Source organism: Polyodon spathula, chromosome 22, assembly GCF_017654505.1.
Source record: "Polyodon spathula isolate WHYD16114869_AA chromosome 22, ASM1765450v1, whole genome shotgun sequence".
NCBI lineage: Eukaryota > Metazoa > Chordata > Actinopteri > Acipenseriformes > Polyodontidae > Polyodon > Polyodon spathula.
Genome location: NC_054555.1, coordinates 1,217,681 through 1,238,334, shown reverse-complemented (window position 1 = coordinate 1,238,334; position 20,654 = coordinate 1,217,681). Strand labels below are relative to the sequence as shown.

General features: G+C 42.4%; 1 protein-coding gene across 1 annotated transcript in view; it reads right to left on the bottom strand.

Annotated features, from left to right (window-relative positions):
* LOC121296909 (5-hydroxytryptamine receptor 4-like) overlaps positions 1-20,654 on the bottom strand; it is a 58,831-nt gene that overhangs the window by 23,142 nt on the left and 15,035 nt on the right. The window contains exons 2-6 of the mRNA XM_041222817.1: positions 16,675-16,756; positions 10,869-11,015; positions 10,559-10,759; positions 3,857-4,010; positions 1,549-2,114 (exon numbers count right to left, since the gene is read on the bottom strand). Coding sequence (XP_041078751.1) covers positions 1,549-2,114; positions 3,857-4,010; positions 10,559-10,759; positions 10,869-11,015; positions 16,675-16,700 — 1,094 coding nt within the window. The 5' untranslated portion in view covers positions 16,701-16,756. The remainder of the gene's footprint in view (positions 1-1,548; positions 2,115-3,856; positions 4,011-10,558; positions 10,760-10,868; positions 11,016-16,674; positions 16,757-20,654) is intronic.

The window sequence follows — 20,654 nt, the reverse complement described above, 5'->3', positions numbered from 1 at the left end:
AGGTGCTGAAACGGCACATTGAATTATTCTCAGGTTGAACTGCAGGCAGACTCTCTCCAGCAAATACTTATAACATCTGGAATGAAGCCAGGCAGAAAATAGCCATGACCAATTGACAAATAAAGACCTGCAGTTTTTCCTGAAAGCAGAAGATGCAAAGAGCTGGGAAATGATTCCAAGCACTTGACATGAAGATGTTCAGCCAGGAGTTGATACAGCGCCAGAGACTGAAATTCAAAGACTAGCGAAGCCTGTCAAAGCTGTTCAGAGCTGTTTAGACAGCTGGTGACGCCTGAAACTCTGATTCATGATGCATCTGGATGTTTTTTCAGTGTTTGCTAGATTGCAATTCAATTACGCATTTATTTGTCATCCAATCATCATTCTTGTATTTTCAACCACTTTTGGCAACCTCGTTTGTTTGAAAAAAAAGAAAGGTTATTTAGAAGGCCAGACTTTTGCCTGTGGTTATGACTTCGTTATTAAAAAAAAAAAACAGAGTAAACATTTAAATTCCAATTGTAATTACTGCAGCATAATTGTAACTGTAATTGAACAGAATAGCATTTTAATTGCAATTTCAGCAAACAACTGTGCTGTGCTTGTACTTGTGCTTGTACTTGTGCTTGCACTTGACTTCAGGTCTAATCTAAACACTTTTTTTTTCACTGATTGATTTTGACATGGCCATGGACCTCTTGAACACGACGAGGTGTACACAGAGACTGAACAGATGGGGAAGCCTGTGGTTACGTGCTATTTATAACACAACCTCCTTTACAACCTCAGAGCTCCTTTATCTGCACCAAACAACTTCACTACACAACACAGACCCCCAAGAAAAGGACAAAATATTCTCACTTTAATACATCTTGCTTTGCATTTAATGATAAGCCTGTACTCATGGAGAATGTGTATAGCAGCCTCAGAGCGCGCTGGCAATAAACTTGGAGGTTTAACTCACCCACTCGCTATATTTTTTTCTACTAAGAAAAAAAAAAGAATAACCTGAGCTACAAATGAGGAACTTAGCTTCAGTAAAAGTGCAGATATCTTGCTCCTCCCTTGTTTAACTGCAGTTTAGTTGGCTGTACTTCACTGTAGTGATACTGGGACTGCTGTACCTGCTCATAAGAGTCCCAGTGTAAGTACAGCTGGAGTCCTGTGATCTCCAGGAGCAGTGCACTTAAAAGATAGATCCACACTTAGCAATTACTGCCCCAATTAGATGCAACAAATCTGCAGCTGTGCAATTAAATAATCAGGAGACAGATTCATTATATAGCTATATATACTGTACATCAGTGTGGCAGCCAGATTGCTCACAATGAAGCATTGTGAGGATCATAATCAAAGACGACCTCTGGATGCTAAGAAAACAGATTATTCTGTGTGTTTGAATACATGCAGCAAGCAGATATAATATTATTTCAAGTAACCCGGTGTAGATCCAGCTAACTAACTATAATAAAAAAATGGATCAAAGCAGCTGACATCTCTCCATGAAAAGTGCCACTAGACGCTATCATCTACATTAAGCAGACCTACCTTAGCACGTGTGTAGATCCGTTGATTGTAGTGGCAGGGCAGGGCACGCTGGGCACCAGGAGGGACTGCCTGCGAGAGCGCTGGTTCCCACAGCACAGGATGCTGAGGAAGGCATGGCGGAAGGACTTGTTCAGAAAGGCATACAGGAAGGGGTTGAGCATGGAGTTGATGTAGCCCAGCCACAGGCAGGCGGCCCACAGTTTCTCGGGCACCGCGTAGTCAATGAAAGGGTCGACCACGTTGGTGATGAAGAAGGGCGCCCAGCAGAGGCAGAAGCAGCCCATGATGATACCTAGAGTCTTGGCTGCCTTGGTCTCCGTGCGCATGCGGTGGTTGCGCTGGTGGGCGGCGCTGTCTGACGAGGCGCTGGCGCCCCCAGCGCGCTGCAGCATGTTGATCTGCCGAGCGTGCTCCCGCGCAGTCACGTAGATGCGTTGATAGGCCAGGACCATCAGTCCCAGAGGGATGTAGAATGCCACCACAGAGCAGGTGAGCGCATAGGGTTTGTTCACCATGAAAACACACATGGTGGAGTTCGAGTCCCCGCTGAACTTCCTTTCTTCTATCTGCCAGGGATCGAATAACAACAAAACCATTATAACCAGCACTTAACTTAATTGTTTAATCCAAACAGCAAACATTCTGCTTTTATATACAGAATTAATTTAACATCCTTGATCAGTTTACTGCATATAGAATGAATTTAACATCCTTTATCAGTTTACCGCATGCCAGTCTCTCATCACCTGGGCATTTCTGTGTTTCTTTCACACATGAATAAAACATTTGTGATCCGCACCAATGATCTTCAGCCTTTGTTCTATTAGTTCTGGCTCATCATGACCTACCTTCACAGCAGAGTGAGAAAATCAGGATGCCAATCTGAATGTGTCAAATTTGATACCAAGATCTGAAAGTGTTTGGTCACTATGTGAACCGGAAAAAAAAAAAAACTTCAACTACACAATCAAATTTTGTGTGACAACAAAGTCATATTTACTAAAACAATACAGCATCCCATTATGAGAAAGCTTAAGGACCATGGGAATTCAGTTCCCAGTCTGAATGATGTAAACCCATGGCCTTCACCAACTTCAGCACTGCAATTTACAGAGCACAAGCTACTGAGCCATGTATTCACACCCGCTGCTTTTCATGTTAAGCCCCAAAGTCAGTCTATTAAAAAAGATGCTAACGTATATTGTGGAGGGAATTGGAAGCATGTGTTTAGATTGCTATCTGATTGCTCTGCAGATACCATCACAGGATTAATAGCCCATCCACAGGCACTTTTTCCATTATTCTCTATACTCTATTCTCTATACAGCTAAATTATATATATATATATAATCAATTTTATGCTCTAATAAGATTTTGGCTTTGTGTTTGCCTCAGTGGTGCCCTGATCGCTGGTACATACTGCGTTACCTCGATGTGCAGAGCTGTATTGAGTTCTCAGTGCTTAACTTGTTGTATTTCTTTATTGCATTTGCTGGCTCTCAGATACTCGTAGTTGTTGTCATTTAATTTGATGAATTCTCTGTTCTGAATTGTGTTGTTATAAAATCACTGAACACAGAGCTCAAATATGATTTTCTGTATAATGCTAGGATTAGTTATAATTAAGGGCATGATTACAAGAGGTTCATTATATTCAGAAGCCAAAGATCAGCCAGCGTCCAAAGTGTGGCTCATTAAAATATAGCACACAGGCCATTAACAATGTTGAGCGAATAAGCGGCACGTTCAGTATGTTTGATTGTGTGCAGGACTGGATTGCTATATTTTTTGACAGCTGTACTGTAATTCATTACATCACAAGCATTAGGGCTCTACAGATAGTTCTCTTTTTTTAATTAGACCAAGACATTTTGATGTAGGAGTTCTCTTTTTCTTTTTACTTTCTGCAAGTCTTATGCTTGGTATCGCCATTTGTGTGGGGTAAGCTTGAGAGAATGCATCAGTAACAGATCATAGGACTGACGCTCCAGTATGATATTCAGGGAATGAAGCTATCAGCGCAAATGGAGTTCACAACAACAACAAACAAGCAAACAACGCTTTAAAAGTGTAAAGAATAAACATAAACCTGCACTATAATAGTAAATAAGGAGACCGTATGACTTCACCTAGCACTCTTCTTTAAGAGAAGAAGGACTGCAATTCCCAGAATGCACTGCAACGCAAGTTAAATAGCCTGATCTGTCCTAAACTGTCCTGGTGAACACTGAGCCATATGGTCACCGTGATATTAAAATGCAAACTATACAAATAAAAGTATTTAAGTACATTTTTTGATGGCACTCACCAAATGATCTATCCCAATGCTGTTCCAGCCTTGCATTATGGGTAGGAAGGAAATAATGGATGGGATTACCCAGCAACCCCCCAGCATGAGAGACACCCTCAGGGGCGTCATTCTGTTGCTGTAGACCAGCGGCTGACAACAAATGGCGTAGTACCTGCAAATGGAAAACAATACTAGGCATGACTTCAAGGAGTTATCCTGTTATCACTGGTGCCCCTTATTTTCTGTTGAAGATGGATTGGTTTTTTGCTTGCATGTTATACTTAATAGTGAACGATTTCACTTGTTGAAAGGTTCGATAGCCCTTTTGCAGAAGACCCAGAAAGAAGATTGAGGTGTTTTTATTAATTACAGAAATAAAAAGCCAATCTAAAACAAAACTAAACAAAAGCTTAACTCCACTTTGGAGTGCTAACTAACCTTTTTAAATAAAAAACCCTAAACTATAAAACCGGATGGCTAAGCTGTTTACTGCTTGCGAAACACACAGTTTTTACAAACACAAACATTAACAAACTTTTTTCTAAACCACACAGGTTTCTCCGTGACAGCATCTCTTCACACAGACCTGAGACTGCCCAGAACAAACATTTCTGCCGTGTTATATACCTGCCTGCTAATTACAGACAGGCGTCACAAATTAAATAACCCAATTAGACCTGTGTCTGTGCGAGCACAGCCAAGCCCACACACATTTATCTGGCAGGGACAGCCATTAACCCCATCCCTGCCAGCCACCAACACATTCTCTACAGGCAGGGATTTACCCTGCCACAATATATTATTCGCCAGGCAGGAGGAAAAGGGAGCCAGACTACTGCAGCAAGATCACATTCATTATTCACAAGGTCAGGACACCACCACACAGCCCACAGCAGAGTGCAAGCTGCATCTGGATATCCCAAAACCCAGCGAAACATGTAACATTTAGACAGAACAAGACACGCTATTGCACACTGGAGCCAACACCCAATCACGCCCCCCGCCCCAAACCCACAGCTGCACTCGCTCCCACGCACAGGCAAAACACGGAACACGACACAAAACGATACGACGCATAACATAAATAGCCATATATATATATATATATATATGCAGCTATCTTTCCAATGCTACTAGAGTGATCTGCAGTTCAGAGTGGAGCTCTCTTTCCTAAGGACAGGTCTGCAGGTCTGCAGTGTTAAAGTTTTCTATAAGAACAAAACAAGTAGCAAAAGTTCTTCAACATGTGATAAAACGCTGCTGATGTTAATAAGAGGAGGGAAGAGCCTTAAAGCTACTACACGAAGAGCAGCAGTGCTTTGTGTACAGTCAGTGTGTGCCTCCCTCCCACAGTGTGGGCTCAATTCAATCACTTCTGTATTTTTAGACAGGCTTTGCTGCTGGCAGAGTGCTTTGTGTCCAATCAAGATTTAAGAGGGCAGAGTGTAATGCAGCGGGGGCTATTGATGCTTTATTATAAAGCACTTTGCACTCATGAATATCAACCACAATATAATCCCCTTTTTATCCTGCTAAAGCATGCCATCTGTCCCATTGGGCCGTGGGCACAGTCTGTCTTCACCCTGACCTGTCAATGTCACACATACACTCACGAATAACAGGGAAGAACATTCTGCCAGCCTGCATGCTAATGTGCTGTTAATAATGGACCGATTCATTTTCTTGATTTCCTATGGGGGTCTTTCATAATATACCCCGTTAGCAATAATATAGATGAATCGCACGTCCTTATTCACAAAGCTTTTAACTCAAGAGTAGTTTAATAGCATCATACCCTAGAGAGTGGTTTTCGTGTGAGTAAGAGAAGTAGATGAAACTGAGAAGCAGTGGCAGTAGGGCTGCGAAGAGGAGGAGGAAGGAACGGGTGGTTGTCTAGACAGGATAGACAGGACAGGCAAAGTGACCCTGGTTTAAATTCCTATATTGCATTGCATCCCTAATTGCAGCCCAACAGACCCCTATTGGTCACTATAAACAACACTGTTAAGCGTTTTTTGTCTCTCGTAACATTTAGAAAATGCGTACAGACTTGTCAAAAGTACATCTCATTGTGCACTTATGACCCTCACACATGATGTACATGAGCCCATTCCAGAAGACCAATATAGGTGACAAGTCTCCATGGTAACGTGTGCCAGGCAACGACATTGAAACTCACAAACAAACCTTACTGTCTGCTCACATCACCAGTTACAGCTGGTCTCTGCTGGTCACTGATGTCTTGAGTTTGTTTGTTGTATTAATATAGATCCAACATTCAGAAGGCATTTCATTTACATTCAGTTGCTGTATCAGTCTTATATCTTGTGATCCGCTTGCGAGTCTTGCTGTGAAGTTCTGCACACAGCTGCTGATATATGCAAACCTTACAATTAGGTTTTCATTAATCATGTAACATAAAGCACAGCATTTTTAGTATTTTAGTTGTAAAACAAACAAACACACAAACACGCAAAGTGCAAAGCAAGCCTGAGGAAGGTGGGATGTCTGTGATCAGGACACGGTAGCTAAATCCGCACTTGAATCAAACAGTCAAAGGAACGACTCTGAGAAATCTGCCTGGGCTACGATATGGCTGTGCTGCAGATATCCAATAATAATATTCGAGATCCATGGAACTTGCTTCAAAGGCTTGTTTTAGAGAGTGAGAGCAACAAGAAAAAGAGACAAGTGTTTTGAGCCAGGATCCCAGGAGCAGGCCAGCCTGCCGCTGTGATCCCAGTCCCCCACACGTCCAGGGGACACATCTGTTCACAGAGCAGGGAGATGATCAGCATGTCCCTCAGTGTGTGTTTGCAGCTGCCTTCCTAACAGCAGTAGCCCAGGCTGTCGGACCAATAGGCATGCTTTCAACTACAGAATGTCATATTTTTCCTTCCAGTTCTCAGACATATGGATAAAAACATTGAAGTGCATTTGATTTACATTAAATGGTAAAAATAAGTAACAAACGAGAGCTTTTACAGAATGCTCTCGCTCTGGTTCTCACACCTTAGCCCTGAGGCTGAGTGATTGGATTTCACTTCAATGCTCATTCAGGAACATCCACTCTGATTCATTCACTGTCTAAAGCACATAGTGAAATGCCATCATGACTCCTGGCTTTTATATGCCATGCTTTTACAGCTTCCAATTTCGTGTGTCATTCACTAGTTGACCTCCCAGTGCTCTCACCCACTCAACACAGCAGTCAAGAAACTGCAGCAGTACTCTACTCACTTAGTTTTTTTTTCAGCCAGAGCTCAATGTGATACAACATTTATAACCATGTATGCTTCTTGTATGCTGAAGTTTCTTTTCATTGTTCTTATATTCTAATCTCAGTGGTTAGAGTGCTGGGCTTCAGTGTGCAAGGCAGTGGGTTTGAGTAGCTCAGTGGTGAGAGTGCTGGGCTGCAGTGTGGAAGGCAGTGGGTTTGAGTAGCTCAGTGGTGAGAGTGCTGGGCTGCAGTGTGGAAGGCAGTGGGTTTGAGTAGCTCAGTGGTGAGAGTGCTGGGCTGCAGTGTGGAAGGCAGTGTGTTTGAGTAGCTCAGTGGTGAGAGTGCTGGGCTGCAGTGTGGAAGGCAGTGGGTTTGAGTAGCTCAGTGGTGAGAGTGCTGGGCTGCAGTGTGGAAGGCAGTGGGTTTGAGTAGCTCAGTGGTGAGAGTGCTGGGCTGCAGTGTGGAAGGCAGTGGGTTTGAGTAGCTCAGTGGTGAGAGTGCTGGGCTGCAGTGTGGAAGGCAGTGTGATTGAGTAGCTCAGTGGTGAGAGTGCTGGGCTGCAGTGTGGAAGGCAGTGTGATTGAGTAGCTCAGTGGTGAGTGTGCTGGGCTGCAGTGTGGAAGGCAGTGGGTTTGAGTAGCTCAGTGGTGAGTGTGCTGGGCTGCAGTGTGGAAGGCAGTGTGACTGAGTAGCTCAGTGGTGAGAGTGCTGGGCTGCAGTGTGGAAGGCAGTGGGTTTGAGTAGCTCAGTGGTGAGAGTGGCGGACTGCAGTGTGGAAAGAGTGAATGGAGGCTTGGAATAGACTAAACCCAAGGTGACAAGCTGACCTGATTTAGTCACCCATCTCTTATTGCTATCTGACAAATGCAACTTTATCTGTAGTCTAGCTCTGAAGCGCTTTGACATTTCTAGATACAGTCACTGCTTATCAGTCTGCTTTCCACAAGTTGATTTATAATCACAGAATGACATTTAAAATCAGAGAGCTCTCTAAATCAAGGGCTGGAGATCTTAGCTCTGTTGAAATAGATATGGGGCCATCTCAGCGTGGATAATATTACCAGGACCAAATACAAGACAGCATATAGTGGCAGTGCATAGGAAATCCAATGTGCTTATCAATGACAGCATCTAGATTGTAGAGGCTTCACGTGTGTGGTTTAGATAGATATTGTACTCTAAAGACTCCTTCCTTTTGTAGTTTGAGAAGAATGGAATGGAATGTGAATGGCAATGGGTTTAAATCGATCCATTGTTCAAGTGCTGGAAGGTAGTGAATTCAAGTATATCAAGCAAATAGTTACAGCAGCAACTTGTAGCATTACAGCCTCTTGAACAAGCACGAGCAACTGGCAAACAGCACTATCGGCTCCTGTTACTAGCTGTGAACAAACCAGTTCTGGTCATTGCTTGGATTTCCAACGCAGACCATCTTAAACATTTCAGCATTCACCGTGTTTAACGACAGAGACACATTACACAGTACAACACCCTACCGGTAAACCACTAATCTTCTTTCTGCATTCAGAATCTGAACACAATCACGCCTACAACTTCAAAAGCAAGAGGAACTTGGACACTTTGCTGGCCCGCTATTCAATTCAAGATACCGTTGGCTCAAGATGTAAAATTCAGAGGTGCTCAGAGGATGCAGTGTCAGGGGAACAGCATCCACACAGTGACATGAATTTTAGAGAGCAGCTAGTTAATGTGTGATCTGCCTACTTCCTTTTATGAGTCAAGTGTGAACCACGGCTGTTAAGCAAGCAAGAACACGCCCCCTCCGTCCCCGATTCCCGCCTCTCTTTCTTGTGAATGACTGGGAGATCACTGTGGGGGGGGGTTTGGATGAATATTAAAACCAGCACAGCTTCTTCCGGAAGTGTCTCACTCGCACATGACATGTATGAGAACAGAGTCTGAGGTATAGGGTTCATGTGCAGCCAAAGACTGGCACGCTCTTAACTCCAACACTGGTACTCAGCCATAAGCAGTCACAGTGGTTATCTGAGCAGTCCAAAGCTTTGAACAAATCCAAGGATTACTGCTTCTGTAACCCTCCCTGCAAACGGGCTCTGTGTTTGGCACAGATTTGGAGTGACAGCTCAATCGCTACCTTAAGACACAGGAATCCTTCCTTTTTTGTCTTGTAAAGTTCCGAACAGAACTGACTGCACCGCAGATAAGGGCTGAGAAAGCAAATGAAGAGGAAAACACACACACACACACAAAGAAACCCAGAGGCTTTCTGGCAGCTGTCAACATCTTTTCCAGCCGTCAAAGTTGTAACACAAAGGGAGCTGATCGGAGTCTGCTCATAGCGTTGCGGATAATGCAAATTAGTGGTTGTCTGGGCTAAGCTGTGAGCCTGGAAAGTATTTGATTTCTTATCAACATTGAAATGGTACTGAACATTTTCATCCAGATTCAGCAATACAAGTCTGTAGTTAAAGCTACTCTTACGGACAAAATATATCTTATAATAGTGACACCATTTATATAGTATGGAGGATTGACAGGGTCAAAAGGTCACATTGTCACATGATTTGAATGGAATAAAGAAGGCTGTTGAGTGCTGGCATTTAGGATTCTCCAGACAAGACCTTCGAGAAAAATGAATACTGCAAGGACAGTCTAAGTCTTAGTCTTTTATAAGTGTTTCATAATTAACTAGTAAAAATAATAATAATAATAATAATAATAATAATAATAATAATAATAATAATAATAATAATAATAATAATAATACATGTATGAATGAATAAATAAATATTTTCTAGACCAGTGTTTGTTCTGTGTATTTGTATTATCAAAATGAAAATAACATCAATTCAATAACATTAATTTGAATAAGCAATGCAGTGCTTTGTAAACATAATTAAGAATATAACAGCTAAATTAATTAGGTCATCCGTATTTATACATTTTCTAATGAGGCAAATGCAAATGCTTAAGACTCATTAAAACAAAACCACTTGATAAGCAGTAGTCAGGACTATTTATACTGATGAAACTCCAGCATCTCGTCTGCGCAAGAACCCTCTACCCCAGCCCACTACAGACCCTTCAAAACCCTACAAGCAGACCCAAACACAAACATCCTCTGATCCTTTCCAATAAATATACTCCACTAAGGAATGCACTGCCTCGGAATCTGAAAACAAGCTCTGAACTGCACCTTTTTAAACAATTAGCCAAACAGTATTTGCTTCAAAAACAAATTAGTCATCACACCATACTGTGCTCTCTCTTTCTCTTCCTTACATACTGTACAACATTTAATACCACTTTCCCACTCCCCCACATGCCTGACAGACATTATTAATCTACTACCCACCCCCACCTGCCCTATAATTAACTTTCCTAATTTGTTTTCCTGAACCACAGGACAGGATCTCACTGTAAAACAGCCCTTTGACTGAGCTGGGCTAGCAAGCCATACAGAATCACACACATGGCTGTAAAGGCCTTTGGTGTGTAATGAATAATAAACAGCCCACCTGTCCAGGGAGATACAGCAGAGATGCAGGATGGAGGCGGTGGTCAGCAGCACGTCCAGCGATGTCCTGACCAGGCAAAAGGTCTCTCCGTAGATCCAGTTCTGGTGGACCAGCTCGATGGTGCCGAATGGCATCACCATCACCGACACCAGCAGGTCTGCGAACGCCAGCGACACAATGAAGTAGTTCGTCTTGATCTTCCTGGACAAGCAAACAAGAGCCACGCTGAACTCAGCTTCCAACTAATCGGGATTAGTACTGTGCTTTTACTGTGGGACACTTTTATAAGTGTACTGTGTGCACTACTGACCTGAGCTCCCGGTCCTTGCAAACAGCCACCATGACGAGCAGGTTCCCCAGGACAGTCATGAGCATCACCAGGGAGAAGAAGGAGATGAGGGCAATCCTCTCGAGCACTCCGTAGCTGGGGACCGTACGGAGTTCAGCCTCCGTTCTGCTGCAGGGACACAGAGAAGGGAGGAGTGACAGTCAGTGCAGTGCAGCTCAATGGGACTTTACAGTGCAGGGGCCAGTCTCGTACTGCCTCTGCATCTCTTACCCTGAAGGCTCCCCCTCCACACACTGCAATATATCTTCCATGTGTTGCATTAAATAATGGGGATGAGGAGCTGTTTTCAGGTCAGCTCAATGATGGAATTTCCATTGAAAGCTACAGAATGTTAATGAGTGCCATTCTCGGTTGAGACAGCGATGCAGTGTGCAGTGCATGGGTCTGCTGCTGTTCTACTGGGTGTGTTTACATTCCAGGCATCACGCGCCCTGAACGTGGCATAAAGAAATTACAGACTAGCAACCACAGCTGCACAATATTCACAAATCCAATCATTCTTTACAGTTTGAGCTTGCGTCAGGTGCTGGCGACTGTGATGCTCTCCTGCTTCATTCGATCGGTGTGTTTATTCCAAAGTAAGTCACATGCAAACCTTTCTGTTCTTTCCGTGACCCGGGTTTGAGACTCAGGAAAAGTGTAATAGAGAAAAACTGATGACGGAAACAGTGTTGCTGTAGCTACATTACTCAGTGATTTTGGACAAACTCAAATAACGCCCTCTTTTTTATACAATTAAAAGCCCATGCTAGCATTAGCAACAGATTGGCGTATAGCTAGTATGCCCAGTGACCCAACACAGCCCCCGATCTGGAGTGAGTCAGGTGGAAGGCCTAGGTCAATAAGGGTCATGTAGTTAGCCCTGAAAGAATACGTTGATAATAGGGCAGGGATAAAGGTTATGGGTGATGTGCTATTGTGAAACTTGACTCATTTCCTGTTCAGGTTAATGGTGAAATTCAAAATTCCCCTTGTGTGTTGTCTGAGATTTATTACTGTCATTTAATACAAAGGCTCTATGTTTTACCTTCGACAAACTGAAGCCTTATTGTACTGTAGGTATTCCCAAGAAACCTATTATTACAAATGGTGAGTTTGTGGCTTTCCTCCTTCACTCTTACCTCCTCCTCCTCCTCCAGACAGACCCCAGGGGCACATGTAAACCCCGTGGGACACCTGCATCCAGGCCTGTGCAGCACTGTGTTGTGCCAGAACAATAAACCCCTTCCTAAACCCTAACCTCATACTCACGGCAGGAACAGATTCTCAGAGCTTCCGTCAATGCAATGCATATCATCACCAGCACGGGAAACAAGCCCACGTGCTAATGCTAATCACTCAATACCATAATAAATGGATGCCTAGCTGTGTTTCTCTTCATATCACAAACACATAGTTTTATAAGTCAGTATGCCAAAAAAAAAAAAACAACAACAAAACGATCCAAGTCTATTACATAAAGTGAAATCAATTTTTTGTCAATCTTTTTTTCCCTTATTTTTACCATGTTTTATTCTCCCAGAGAGTAAAATAGTGTGATGAGCAATCAAAGCCTCCAGCTGCTCTGATTCAATTCAGCCTTTGCTAATGGAGAGTGATTGGCAGTGCTGAGGACTGTAACCCTTTGGAATGTGAACACTGTGCAGGAAGATGGTCCAGCATGCAGCTCCCTGTACCCTGCTGTGCAGGAGGTCAGACACTGACATGTCATGTCAGGGGGTGGCCTGGACCTCTTGTCTGCTAGCATGGGAACACGGCTTCTACTGACAAACTGTATTAAAGATTCCCCACCCTTACATTGCATCTAGAATGCTCCTGTTTTCATCACAGATTCTTACGCTGAGGGAACACAAAGCCACTTTGTGGCTTGGAACTTGGTTTCAGGAAACTAGGTTTCAGGCCACTGCGCGGCACACCAGGGGAGACTTGGGGTTTGGGGATACAGCAACGTTGTCTCAAACTAGGTCTCCTGGTCTCCTGGAACCAAGTTTCAAGCCACTGTTCCTGAAAAAGTGGCTTTGTGTTCCTCAGTGTTACAGTGAGGTTTGAAAGTGAGCGTGACAGCCAGGTGTGGTCAAGGTCTTCTTACACAAGGTGCAATTCAGATAAAAACATTGTTTTTGTAAAGTATTGTTTTTGTATCAGCAATGCAGGTAAGCTACCACAATCCATCAGTGGTACTAAAAATATACAGTATTAACCACTGCAAAGAACCAGAAAACTAATGCCTCGCTTTGGGAAATGCAAAACTACCATGATTGTACTCCTCATGAGTCGATTTGATAGACGTTTGCTGCTCTCTGAATTCTATTTCCTAACATACCATGAATTATTTATTTCACCTTATCGTGTAAAATCTATTCAGCAATCATGTGTCCGATGGGCATGAAAGGTGACTGGAGACAGAATCAGGAGGGTATTCAACCACAAGTGAGGAAGCATACTGCAGTCCAGCATCACAAAGGCAGGGCAGTGCTAAGAATGCCAAGAGAGAGCCCAAACAACAACAATCTTTATCCATGATACGTCTGGAGAAAACTTGAGAGTGCAGGTTTCTGATTAACTGTGATGTAGCTTAGGCCTAACCACGTAGGGTTTTAGAATGTATTTTAAAACCTTTCTCTTAAAGTACAAGCTAGATTAAGAATCTAGTGCAGAGGGAAGGTTATGAGATTTTGTGCAAACAGTGGTTTTGCTGCAATGTAACAAGACTCTGGATTTTCTTTTACTCCTGGTCCAACATGGCACCAACCAGTCCTCTCTCTTCACCCAACAGCTCAACGCTGGCTAACAGGACCCAGCGGCATTCAATCAATACAGACAAACCAGCAACACTTTGTGTTACTGAATGGAAACCCATGTATAACCAGAACAGACAATCTAAAGAGGGAATAAGAGAAAGCAGAACACTGTAAACTCCCAAATAGACCATGAAAACCCATCGTGGGCTCAGTAGAACTGCATTACAACGAAAGCAGCATAAACTTGAAACTATAAAAGCAAAAAAAGTCCCCTCACTTAGCTTTATGAGCTCACGCCACACTGTTTCAGGAAAGCAAATAATCATTATTTTTTCATTACAAAAAAAAAAAAAAAAAAAAGTTTTAAAGCTGAATAAAATTAGCTATGGAATAAAGCAGCGGGCTTTGAAAAAAAAAAAAAAACAGCTTACCTTGAAAAGAATGCTTCATAAAACAGGGCCAACTAATAAAGATGTTGCATAAAACATGTAGAAAACAATTATGGCAGTAATATTAAAAAATGAAGTCCCACGTGGAATGCAAAATCCCCACATGCATCTGAACATTTAATCAATTAATCCAAATGCCTTCAAAATGACCACTTAGTTTTATGCACATTGTTACCAGTTACTGGCAAGCCAGTGGTGATCTCGTCATTCATTAACCAGCACCTTTATTTACTGTATACAAGGAGCCCCATGCACCACACTGCAGGTGCCAGTTTGAACAGTTCATTCACCGTGTTCCTATTTCCCCTGTCCTCTCCTCTTAAACTGGCTTACTAAGAAAAGAAACTGGAATAACGAGGAAAATGAACATTCCTCTTTGTAACCTGGGATCTGTGTTGCTGCCGCAGCCAGTTCTGTTGGCTTCCGTGTCGACTGAAGCTGATCAGCTGCCAGAGGACAAATCAATACAGAGCAGCAGCTGGGCCCTAGTGAAGGGAACAGGTGCTCTGCGGTTCATACAGTCCCAGCAGCCTGTCTTCCAGCATCGAGGGGATGTCAAGGAGCAAAAGCAAACTGAGTTTAATCTGAATCAATACATTTTTATTATTACACTCCTTCATTCTTTTGCATCATTTTTTGGTTATTACTTAAAAAATGATTTCCCCAGGAACTCCTTTGAACGGTCGTGGCACGTGAAGTGCATCACTATTTTGAAGTGCTGTGCCCTGTTCTTCAAATACATTTGCGTCTGTCTCATTGATTCCTAGTGAAAGCTCTTAGCTGTCTTGGTTTGCCTTGCTCTGTTAGTTAACACTTATTAGCTCATCAGATCCAACAGGGGGCGACAGTTACAGGGGTGACAGCAGCATCACTGCACAGTGCATCACCTGGAATGTGGCTCTCAAAGCATCTGTTCGACCAGGTAAATGACGGCGTTCTGTTGGGGAGCACACAGCTGTCTAACGTATGCACCTGAAAGCCCCCTGTATCGCAAATGGTGTGGCTAGCGAGTCTCAGCAAATCACAGGAATGAGCTGAACTGTGGAGGCTTCGTTGAACTATCTTCACCTCAACTCCAATTCAGAGTGACAAAAGGACGGACCTGCTGAGCTGTGGCGTTTGCCACTTTAATAAAAGAGGTGATGTGAGAATCAGGCAGGTTTCACAGTTAGATTACATGAGGTGGTGACCTCAATCGCGATGAGGTGATTCCTTTTTGAGGGCGTGAGGGAGGAAGTAGCACGACAAGTAACCAAACTGACTGGGGTGTAAGCAGTCTGGTGAGCTGGTTTTCTGGATAACTCACCCAGACCTTAAAGGTATGAAGGACAGAACTCAACTACATTCACGACAGTCATGAATACCAATATAAACATCTGGCTGTTGCATCTGGACAGCAGCTTCTGTGCCACTGGAGTTGTTTTGTTATTTGCACAGTGGCAATTGATGTCAATTGCTGCTCAGCTGGCTGTGCTTTCTACTTTTCTTTCTGTAACAAGATAAGAATCGGAGCACAAGAGATCTGCCAGAAGAACTGGGTTTGTTTAAGCTTTTCTCTTTAATCCCCCTCGAGGGACGTTCCCTTCACTGACTTAAGAAAACAAGACCAGGGCTCTGTGCTCCATTTCATTATCGAAAGCACACAGTGCCTGCCTTTTTATGGTAAGAAGGAAAGTTATTGCAGTGAATATTAAGAGCAAGATTCGATATCTAAGGTAAACATCCTGCACTATTTCAGATAAACAAAACTAACAAAAATAATCATTTTGGCAGCAGGAGAGAACCAATTCATACTGTCATCTGAATGCTTACCAGAACTGCTTACAGAAATACCACACACTGTACACCTTACCAGTTTAATTAGTACCTTCAGAAACACCCTGTCCTTTAGATCTACAAATATAAGTGAATGCGCAGCACCAGGTCCACTTGTACTCAAGATCTTTCTATTGGATAGTCCTTGAACTGGTCCATTCAATAATTGTTCACAGTTATCTCAGTTTGTATTAATTGGTGCTTATTAAATATCACTATAAAGACAGCAGATTTACTTTCGGGCTTCAAATTGGGGAAAAATATCATTTCATCTGGTAAACATAAAAGATGCTTCTATTTTGATTTGATTATCATTTCATCAATGATGTGTCAAATCAATCCAAAAACATACAGCTTCTCGTTTATCCTGTTCAGCACGTGAAATTTCCAGCTGAAAGGTCAACTGAGTTGTCGGTGGTCAGTTATTCTTTACTGTGCCATTCACTGTGCTGATGGTTAACCACGTGGCCCTGTCTCCATTAAAACTATTTCTACTGGGAACACATGTTCCTGGAGGGCCGGCGTCCCTCCTGGTTTTTATTCCAACTGTGCCCTAAATTACTTGATTAGATCAATAATTGGTAATAATTGGTCCAATTAAATAATTTAGGGCACAGTTGGAACAAAATCCAGGGAGACACCAGCCCTACAGGACCAGAATTCCCCACTCCTGGATTAAACGGTTGTGATTGCTTGGAAATAACAGCACAAGGTGAAACGTTACTTCATTGATTGAAAGTTTTTCTCATTTTTCCTACTTACCTCTCATTGATATCAGCTTCATCCATCACAGGCAATCGGCCCTGGGATCTCAGAATCAGGTACCCACAGACACACAGACACCCTGCAAGCCAAAACCAATAAGAAGTTAGGGATAAGAGACAAAATGATAGAAATCAGGGGTGTGCAGAGTAATCGGGTGATATAAGTATCCGTTACACTCGTAAATAGCGTATTAATGCTTACTTGTTGCCCAGGTGTAGGTCCTCTGCAAAAACCCCAGTAGAAATCAATAGACAAGTCAAACTGAGAGTACCGTTTGCTGCTCATCATCCGTTATGTGTTATCAATGTCTTCATTTTAGCTTTGCATGCATAATAATCTGTTTCACTAAGATACTTTACAAGAATGGAAATATCTTAATGATAACATACTACTAGCAACAGTATCATGCATAAGTACCATTTACCTCTGATCGTGCATTTATATGCTTTACATGGTGAAAATGATAAAAGTTTTGAAAGTCTGAGAGTCTGAAATACAACTAGTGATTCCCTTTAAAAGTTCAAGCTCTGCACATTTAAGGTTTTTGGAGCCTGAGATCCAACCCCACCTCCCAGCAAAGGAAATGCTTTGTACAGGAAGCAGACTGTTCCATTCAGCATGCACATCACATGCAAATGTAGTTGTAAAGTTCTGCATTCTCTGAAACAATCACATTGACTGGATCTAGTTATAGTGCTTAGATATTGGAACCATTAAATCAGGGAGATATTAAACATAAGCACGGGAATACTGAACCGTAAGACAAGCCCTCCCAGGATCTAAAAGAAGCCAAGCCAGTTGTGAATAAAGTCAATGATGTGGTGAGGTGTGTGTCGTCAGCTTTTTAAGGTTTAGTTAATACACATCTTATGCCTGTATTGCTGTTCTCTATACTTTCTGTTCTATATTGTTTAGTGCTACCTCCATCTGTTTCATACTTGGGCTCCAGATGCACAGTACATAGAAAGTTGTGCAATGATCCAAAACCATGCAGTCACAGATGGGCAATAAATGTACAGGTGCTTTGGGGTCAACGACACACCTGGATTTCACATGTCAGAACCGGAGCTGGGAAATGTAATTGCATGACAGAGCTGACATTTCAATAGATTCCAGCGCATTTTGTAAAATGGAATTAGTGGTTTTGTATTTGTGCCAACAAATGTTATTTTAGTTTAAAGAATAATATGACAAATTTAGCAAGTTTATTACATTACTTTTGCTGATCCTACGCAGTGGCAATCAAAAAACAAATACTAAGTCTTAAATTGTTTTTTTGGTTTTCTTTTCTTTTGGAGTCTGATTAATAGTTTATTAAGCCAAATGTTTTTAGAACAATAGAACAATATTTTATTTTCAAGTCAGAGTCCAGAGGTAGGAGATCATTAGACTCTGATGCAGTTTAGAAGTCAATGCCTGTACACAATGTGACAATTGTTTTTAATTAGCAGACCTTCAGGACTGTGAACTGGTGTAAACAGGAACTGATATGCAGACTTCCTTGCAGTCTTTCACCTCGGGGGACGGTCTGTGTCTTCAAGCTACTGATAAAGGTTGATAGCTTTGAAAGCGTTTTACTCAAAACTTGAGCGAGGACCTATGAACACAAAGGGCTGCCAACTGCAATGCAAGACTAAAGCAGAATGCAACACTTTACTGCATTTTAAAGTGTTCATTTTGATTGATGTGCGAGTAACAGGGTTCCTTGAGTAGAATAATGTTTCAGTGTGTTTCACTTTTCCCAAGAGGTTTATTGAGATCACACATTCCTACCATTCAATTACACAAGATAGACAGGTAAAGCAAGCCACTGTGTAGAACAAAGTACATTTACAGAGTTCACGTTCACTGAAATACTCATTCAGATTGCATATTTACTTTGTGTACAGTTCCGATATCACTGCATATGCTAATCAACAACAGCAGCGCTTTGCTAACTACACACCACCTAGCAACTCCATGAAGAAGGTCCAAAAGGGCGTGTTATTCAGTCTTTAGGAGTCCTAATGCACAGCAGCCAGATCCACTCGACTGGGGAAAAAACAGTCCATTAAGAGTAAAGAGGTTAAAACAAAAAGCATCTTATACTGACGAGGTGGAAGAAAAGACAGAACCAACCTTAATGAAGATTTTTCCCTGAAAAACAAAACAGCAAACTCCACAGGCTTCTTTGATAAATACTGCAAACTCCAAAAGAGGGTCTGTGTCAGAAAGTCATCTAGTCAAAGGTATACAGTAAGCATTTTTTGAGGCTGGCAGAGGCATTAGAAAGCTGTAAAACACATTATAGTTTTTTGTGCAGAAACCTGAGACGAAGCAGAGCCCTAAGATGAAAACGAGAACTCTTCCCGTGAAGCTGTCTATGAGAAACTATTTTGTAAAGAACGATCTTGTGTAAAAACCCTCTACAGTGCTTTCCAAGTATGCCACCTACTAAAGAAAAAACGTGTGGCAACAGAATACTTTTAATTTAAAATGTGTATTGCCTTACAGCGGGGCCTGCGTCTGTCTCCATCAGGAGCAATCACACGGAAATAAGCACACACTCTTCCAATCTGGGGATCCATTTATGTACCCCCAAGACCATGTCATTTCGTTTCAGGTTGCATGATCAGAAAACACTAAGACATTACTTTCCCTTTTTCTGTTACTGTTACTGTGCTAATATTTTAAAATACAGGAGGAACAACTGTGTTTTTAGACCACAAGCAGATACTACAAGCTGTAGGGACACTGTTTCATATTTAGGATTTCATTATTTTCATGCCTTATCTGGAGAAATCCAGACCCTACAACACAGCAAGCTGCATTGTCCAGCAGCCGGGACCTGCTGTCAAATAAACTCATTTGTAAGTTTGTGATATTTACTTTCGTCCCTGTCATTGTGCAGATAATAACAGCCTAGTTAAGAAATTCAACATCTTCTCATTTGTACTTCTGATTATTAAGAAAACACAGCCTGAGCCTAAAGCCAATCCACATACTGGAGCACACTGCATTCCTCTGCAGAGAGGTCATGACACTATGATAATCCACATACTGGAGCACACTGCATTCCTCTGCAGAGAGGTCATGACACTATGATAATCCACATACTGGAGCACACTGCATTCCTCTGCAGAGAGGTCATGACACTATGATAATCCACATACTGGAGCACACTGCATTCCTCTGCAGAGAGGTCATGACACTATGATAATCCACATACTGGAGCACACTGCATTCCTCTGCAGAGAGGTCATGACACTATGATAATCCACATACTGGAGCACACTGCATTCCTCTGCAGAGAGGTCATGACACTATGATAATCCACATACTGGAGCACACTGCATTCCTCTGCAGAGAGGTCATGACACTATGATAATCCACATACTGGAGCACACTGCATTCCTCTACAGAGAGGTCATGACACTATGATAATCCACATACTGGAGCACACTGCATTCCTCTACAGAGAGGTCATGACACTATGATAATCCACATACTGGAGCACACTGCATTCCTCTACAGAGAAGTCTTGACACTATGATAATCCACATACTGGAGCACACTGCATTCCTCTACAGAGAGGTCATGACACTATGATAATCCACATACTGGAGCACACTGCATTCCTCTGCAGAGAGGTCATGACACTATGATAATCCACATACTGGAGCACACTGCATTCCTCTGCAGAGAGGTCATGACACTATGATAATCCACATACTGGAGCACACTGCATTCCTCTACAGAGAGGTCATGACACTATGATAATCCACATACTGGAGCACACTGCATTCCTCTGCAGAGAGGTCATGACACTATGATAATCCACATACTGGAGCACACTGCATTCCTCTGCAGAGAGGTCATGACACTATGATAATCCACATACTGGAGCACACTGCATTCCTCTGCAGAGAGGTCATGACACTATGATAATCCACATACTGGAGCACACTGCATTCCTCTACAGAGAGGTCATGACACTA